The sequence below is a fragment of the Colobus angolensis genome, unplaced genomic scaffold (assembly GCF_000951035.1).
Source record: "Colobus angolensis palliatus isolate OR3802 unplaced genomic scaffold, Cang.pa_1.0 Scaffold17, whole genome shotgun sequence".
Taxonomy (NCBI): domain Eukaryota; kingdom Metazoa; phylum Chordata; class Mammalia; order Primates; family Cercopithecidae; genus Colobus; species Colobus angolensis.
Genome location: NW_012114821.1, coordinates 6,562,435 through 6,569,939, shown reverse-complemented (window position 1 = coordinate 6,569,939; position 7,505 = coordinate 6,562,435). Strand labels below are relative to the sequence as shown.

Below are 7,505 nucleotides of genomic sequence, written 5' to 3'. Positions count from 1 at the left end.
GATAACTACTGTTGAGTTTAGACCAATCTTCTTTGGCCTTCTGATTAATCAGTACCCTCATTTTATGTCCTTTTTTCTCCTGGAAATCAAGTTGAACAACACCTCAAAGAGAACAGCCATTTGAATTACCTCCCTGGTAAGTTTCCCAATGAAACCAGAAGACTAATTGCAAAATCATAGGAGAGCAACACTGAACTCATTCGCCATCTTTTTCTGCATATACTTGAATGGCATTTGGGTTTTCTAGGGCTAGAAAGCCCCTTTCCTTTCCCCTCCTCTACTTCCTCCCACCAAACAAACTTCTGGAAAGTCAAAGACTCTACATATTATTGTCCTTTTATAGATGAGGATATCAGAGTTTCCAGTTTTTCAAGAAAGAATGGGACTACGGGAAGGCCGAGAATAAAACGCAAGAAGTGACACTGTCAGGAACACTCGCAGATGCTGCAGGCAAGTCACTCTTCCCCTGTGGGGGGAACAGATAGGTAGAAATTTACATAAGAAAAATCTAGGACTTTGGTTGAGGATGGCCTGGGTCAAATCCCAGGTGACCTCATACTACGTCAATGGACTTGGACAATGGACTTCACCTCTCAGAACCTTTCTTCCAGCTGCCATAAAATGGTTGGAGGTCCCTTCCTCAAATCACTATGTGTGGATTAACGAAGTGTGAACTAGCCCAGAACACGGAGGACTTCACAAATGTTACTTTTCTTTCTTCTCATTTAATTGTTAACAAAATAAACAACCAAATCATCTAATTATCAATGAGTAACAAATTAGTCAATAGATATAAATGTTAACAACAAAATATGACTGTTTTCATTATTGGTAATGAAAACAAGTAATTAACCACTTATTAATTAACCAATCAGTCCAATTATTAATGAAACAACACTTGATCCCTCTAATACTACAGTGACTATTTAATATGATTAGTAGTTACAACGATGATGCATGAATGACCAATTAACCTAATTATCATTAATAAATAATAATGATTCCTAATAACCACCTACTTCCAATTAGATTTATAAAGTTAGATGGAATTTGAAGATGCATAAAAATTACTTGCATAAATTAGCATGACAATCAAATTTCTTCGTGACTTGGACATGTCTATGTTGGGGGGAAGCTATCCTCCTCTGACATGGTAGACCCCTGTGGCACTAACCCTGTGACCTCCCACTTCAAGGGGTTTCTGCACAGAGGCCCAGGCCCACAGCCCAACCAGCCTCTTCTCAGGTCAAGGCCTCCCCTGCCTGTGTTTCCACCAATTCAAGGAACTTCATCCTGAGCACAGCACCAAGCCGCACTGCCTGTGCATAAACACTTGGCCAGCCCAGACACCAGATTTCCAATCTTCCTAAAAGGCTGCCAGGATACAGGAGTCACCACATAGGACATCATGGATATGTAGATTTATTGTAAAATTTTCTAGCAGGTGGAATATTTCATTTTGAAAGAAAGGCATGAAAAGCATCTTATAGGATCCCAGCCACCCCGGGGCTTTGCACGCTCCGAGATGGCAGTGCTGGCTCTTCCCATAATGCCGAGCTAATTAAACTCTCTGAGCTTGGTTTCTCTAGATTTGAAATGAGGGTAAGCAAATTTTGCTCACAGGCAGTTATAAAGAATAGACACGATTATGTATGAAAGCTAAAGAGAATGCTTGGCAACAGCAGAAACCAAGCACACATGTTTCCCTTTACTTCTCCCCGCTGCTCTTTCAGGGATAGGCTGCCGTGGGATCCACCTCGGTTTTCCAGGTCAGTGTCTAGATCCTGCTCTGGGCCTCCACAGAGCCCTGACTTCCTCTCCAAAGTTCAGCTCAGTGGCTTCTCCTTCCAGATTAATCCTGTGCTTTTGTTTGATGATGCTTTGACATCTTGAGGCTTTGTGGATGCACGGAGGGCCTTCCCCTTCCAGGTTTAGCTAATTCCTAGAGATCGCAAAGGACTTACTTGAGAGTAGGACTCTGATATGCAAACTAGCCCATCCCTAGTCTACCTTCTTCAATCAGGCTCCTGTGGTCTGGGACAGGACACTAACTCTCTGCCCTAAATCACCCCTGGACCAGGTACTAGACCGTGAGAAACCACCCGTACAGCTCGGAGCCTGCAGAAATTATTCAAACTGTCCAATCCTAAGCCTGCTCAGCAACTGAGCCTGCCTCACCCTTGCCCAGTAGAGGCTCCTGCCCAAGTTTGCCTTTCACTTGTTCTGCCTCCAAACTGCCTCTGTTGCTCCCCGAGAGCCCTGCAGGAATCGGATGCTCCCATCCACTGAAACCGTGAGGAGCCAACTATCTCCAATGACAGTCATCTCCTGATCTGTGGGCCTCGCCTGGCCTGAATAAATACAAGATTTAGGGTTCAGATGAAAACACCGTCTATCTGTGTCTCTTTCTGGCCCATTAATGTATGAATCCTCACGGCATAGACTGCAGTTACTTAGGTTTTACATCCCCAGAGCTGAATTTGGTACCCAGTGTGAACTTAATAAAAACCTATTGAATGAATAAATCCATGAATGAACAAGCAAATGCATGATGATAAGCAGGAAAAAACAGAGGCAAGGCCCAGGCAAGGTAGACACATGGATATGTCAGGAAGAGTGAATCAGAGGAAATGACTGAGATGCATTGAAACCCGGGCTCTTGCTGTGGAGAAACAGGAATGCTTTTACACTGTTGGTGGGAGTGTAAATTAGTTCAACCATTGTAGAAGACAGTGTGGCGATTCCTCGAAGATCTAGAACAAGAAATGCCATTTGACCCAGCAATCCCATTACTGAGTATATACTCAAAGGATTATAAATCATTCTATAAAGACACATGCACACGTATGTTTATTGCAGCACTGTTCACAATAGCCAAGACTTGGAACCAACCCAAATGCCCATCAATGACAGACTGGATAAAGAAAATGTGGCACATACACATCATGGAATACTATGCAGCCATAAAAAAGATGAGTTCATGTCCTTTGTGCGGACATGGATGAATCTGGAAACCATCATTCTCAGCAAACTAACACAGGAACAGAAAACCAAACACCACATGTTCTCACTCATCAGTGGGAGTTGAACAATGAGAACATGTGGACACAGGGAGGGGAACATCACACACCGGGGCCTGTCAGTGGGTAGGGGGTAAGGGGAGGGAGAGCATTAGGACAAATACCTAATGCATGTGGGACTTAAAACCTAGATGACGGGTTGATAGGTGCAGCAAATCAACATGGCACACGCATGCCTATGTAACAAACCTGCATGTTCTGCACATGTATCCCAGAACTTAAAGTAAAATAAAATTAAACTTCAGAAAAAAGAAACCTGGCCCCTTAGCATAAAAGTGGCGGACCTGAACACAGCTTTGGTTCCATCAGGCAGTGGCCCCATCCAGGCCACCAGGTGGTGCATACTGCAAATGCTATATTGCCTGGTTCTTAACCACTGAGATCCCTGAACACATTAGGGTGGACAACTACAGGGTGCAACTCCCTGCCATGAAAAGCCTGGTAATATTTATATCTGTAGCACACAGCTCAATGTCTGGCATTCAGTAAAGATTTACTGAATGAAAATGACTTCAAAGTTAAAACTGAAAGAATGAAATCTCTTTTCCCAGATAACAAACAAAGAGTTGTAAGGGGAAAAATTATAGCTTAAAATAATTTGATAGAGCTGCATTGACGGTGAATTTTAAAATATACAAGATTGACTCACTATGAAGCAAGGTAATAAAACATAAGGCAAAACCCACTCTGTTTTTCATTATTAATAGCAAAATGCCACAGTGAATGTGAAATCTTTAGAACATGGTGAATTATGATGGATCATATATTCCTATTCCCTGCTGCATCCTGACCCAAATGAAGGGTACAGAAATGAAGTCTCAGACTGCATCCAGGGTGCCATCTTTCACTAGAATGCTTTCATGTCAGCCAGCAGGAAAAGCTGGCTTCTGAAGTGCAGTGAGCAGTGTTTTCCGCATGACTGCCTCCCTGCCAACGCAGACGGACAGTGTGACCGCCACCTCAGGGGGTCTGGTGTGGGGGCGGCGGGGCTGTCCAGTCCCGGGTGGTGCTGAAGCCAGCTGCTTTACCACAGCTCTGGGAGGACCCAGCGGAAGAGTCCAGCAGTGACTCGTGCTTACCTGCTTGGTGCCAAAGAGGCCAGGAGAAGAGGGACAGCCGTGTCTGTCTACCCCGTGTGCTACCCCGTGTGCACTATGCCTCGGGACCTCGTTATCACCTCTCACAGTCAATGCTCTTTCTCAACCTTCGGATGTGCCCTCCTTTTTTGTGGTGAGAGCTGAGCCTGGGTCTCTGCCATTCCCTCTGTGCCTTCTGCTTGCCGGTCCTGCTTCAGCATGAACTTACTGATGCCAGGGGAGGCCCAGACTGGGAGACAGGAGTGAAGCTTCAGTGGGTGGGGGGTCAAAGAAAGGATGAAGGGAATTCTTTACACTGCAAAGGCCAGGCATAGAGCTTCAGGGGCTTGCCCTGTTTTATTTACACTGTGGTACCCTGTGGGGGATGCATGGTGATACTGCATTTGCAAATAAGGAAGACTAAGAGAGTTGGGCTTCGGTCATGTAGGGAGGAAGGGTTTTGGATTTGAAGCCAGGTGTCTGCCTAGCAGAGGTGGCCCTGAGTGAAGCCGTCTGCACCTGGTGCCTCACCCCTCATCTATGACATGGGGGCAAGGACCCTGAGGGTACCTATCTAGATGGGTGGTTGTCAGGATCCACAAGGCCAGCACTAGGATGGCACAGCTGGACCTGTGGGAGCAGGGCCAAGTATGGCCCGTGGGAGTTGTGCCAAGTAGGAGGACAGAGGAAGCCACACCGGAACTGAGTCCTAAGAGACCGAGAGAAGCTGGAGGAAGGAGGAGGAGGCAGAGAATCCAGGGAGCTAGGACAGTACCTGCCTAGGAACAGAGGCCTCTGTGACTGGGGCCCTAACCCCATCATTTTACAGATGGGGAAACTGAGGCCTGAGCAGGGGAAGGACTTGGCCAATGTCCCAGTGTTTTGGAGGACAGACAGAGACCCAAACCAGGCCTCTTAGCTCCTGTGACAGCGGCCGTCCTTTTGGTTTTCTGGTGTCTGTGGCTGAAGGGGGCTGTAAGCTCCCGTTACAACCGTCACTGGGTTCATCTTCCTATCCCTGCTGCTCCGTGCCCTGTGCTCCAGCGGCACCACATGCTGCCCGATTCCTGCCCAGGGCTGTGCTGTGGTACACCAGGTCCCTGCAGAGCTGTGACCCAGGGAAGGTCCTGCCTTCTCTTTCCCCTGCCTGGCTGGCAGTGCCTTGTCTGCCAAGGGGAGACAAGCCTCCTCGTGGCTGATTTCCCCACCACCTCATCCTGGGGTTCCCCCCTCACCTCCCAGCACTTCCCTTTCTCTTAGAACTGCTCATCACTTTTTTCACCCCTGTCTGCCTCCTCCAAGATGGCAGTTCCTTCAGGATAGCCAACAATGGTCATTCAGCTCCCACACCGGACAGCGGAGGAGGAGGGAGGGAGGACATGTGATCCACTGGCCGTTCTTTTTAATAGTTTGATGAGGTGGCCAGCAGGATTCTGGCTGCCCACCTGAGTGCTGCTGCCTGGTCGTTTATTTAATAAGAGAAAAGCAGCATTGCTATGGAAGAGAATGTAAAAGGTAGTTACCTGTGGCCCCAGCAATCCAGGGATTCCAGGTGGTCCCATGTCACCTTTCTTCCCCTGAGTGTAAAAGAAAGAAGAAGCTAAAATTAACAAGCAGGCAATTGTCAACTAGAGCTGGTTTCATAATGAGTCTCGGTGGACATTTGGGTCTTTATTACTCTCAATCTCCCGGATTAACATTTGTCCCTCAGGAGCGCCCCACAGAGGAGCAATGTGGAATCAGAAAATGGACTCAGGCTTTTTCTGAGGTCAGGAGTGAAGCTTTGGGTTCCAGCTCTGTAACTTAAATGTGTTTGGTAACACATGGCCCCGTATTCAAAAGGTACTGAAAGATATACCAGAGAAAAGCCTCCTTTTAATCCCAGTCTCAGCCACTCAGTTCCTTTCCTTGGAAACAACTAATCTTACCAGACGTTGGTTAATTCTCCCAGAGAGATTTTATGCATCTGTAAGCCTTACACACACACACACACACACACACACGCACACACAAACACACATATTCCCCCTGTCCCCCTTTTCTCCACAGACTTCAGCATGCCATTCAATCTGTTAAACTTTGCTTCTTTGTTTCCATTTAATGTATGTGAGCCACATCCCATATCACATGGAGAGTTGCTGGTATCATTTATACAGGTGCATGGTTTTCCCCATGCAAATGAGGCATGATGCATTGAAACAACCGTCTCCTCATGGCCAGGGAGGTTACCGAGGGCATTTCTGCTCTTCTGCTGTGGGAATCCACACTGCAGCGCATATACGTTCAGTATCCAGTAAGGTGATGTTGTGGGGCCCTTAAATAGGGGTGTGTGTTGGTTAGTTTACACAATGTGGTAATGACATATATTGTATAACAGAGGTTATCTGAAGGACAGAATACAGCCCTTTTTGGCATTGTCCTGGTGATTTTTTTGATTAAATAAAAGCATTGCAATCGGAAATTGAAAGTAAAATAAGACCTTGATAAGATCTACATTTTTTTCTGTGCCTATTTCATGGCAAACTCTCTTTCTAGTTCTTCCCACATGGTCCTTTCTTAATTTACTCTGCAAGAGGATCCTGGAATGCCCATGTTTTCATCCCATTGATGAGTGTGCAAATCGAGGCTCAGAGCTCATGTCTCTGTTGTTGCACAGCTAGTAAGGGGCAGAGGTCAGAACACCCCCAGTTCTACGCAGACTTGAAGCCTGTGCTAATATTGCTGGCTTCTCAAGCCTCTGAAAAATTAAAAGGGATGCTTTCTACAAAATGACTCTAAGTATATCTGTGAGGCTGTAAAACTTGATATCATCCTCTCCTCTCATTCAGCAACTCTGGACCTCTTCTCTCTGCCCCTTGGTGACTCTTGCTTGTCTCCACTCTCCCAGAACCCCCAACTCAAGCACACTAATAAGGCCTTTTTTTTTTTTTTTTTTTTTTTTTTGAGACAGATTCTCACTCTGTTGAACAGGCTGGAGTGCAGTGGCACAATCTCGGCTCACTGCAACCCCCACCTCCCAGGTTCAAGTGATTCTCCTGCTTCAGCCTCCTGAGTAGCTGAGATTACAGGCACATGCCACCACGCCTGGCTAATTGTTTGTATTTTTAGTAGAGACAGGGTTTCACCATGTTGGTCAGGCTGGTCTCGAACTCCTGACTTTGTGATCTGCCTACCTCGGCCTCTCAAAGTGCTGGGATTACAGGCATGAGCCACCATGCCCAGCCAGGCCTTTTTCTTACCTTAGACTGTGCCCAGACTATCCCACTGTTTCCCCACTGATCCGCATCTTTCTCATTTCTTCCCTCTCTCCACCCCTTCTTTTCTCCTTTCCTTCCTTTTCTCTTTTCCT

At 46.4% G+C, this 7,505-nt stretch overlaps 1 protein-coding gene across 1 annotated transcript in view; it reads right to left on the bottom strand.

The window, feature by feature from the left end:
- Nucleotides 1-7,505, bottom strand: part of COL22A1 (collagen, type XXII, alpha 1) — a 299,536-nt gene that overhangs the window by 144,125 nt on the left and 147,906 nt on the right. The window contains exon 22 of the mRNA XM_011938231.1: nt 5,680-5,733. Coding sequence (XP_011793621.1) covers nt 5,680-5,733 — 54 coding nt within the window. The remainder of the gene's footprint in view (nt 1-5,679; nt 5,734-7,505) is intronic.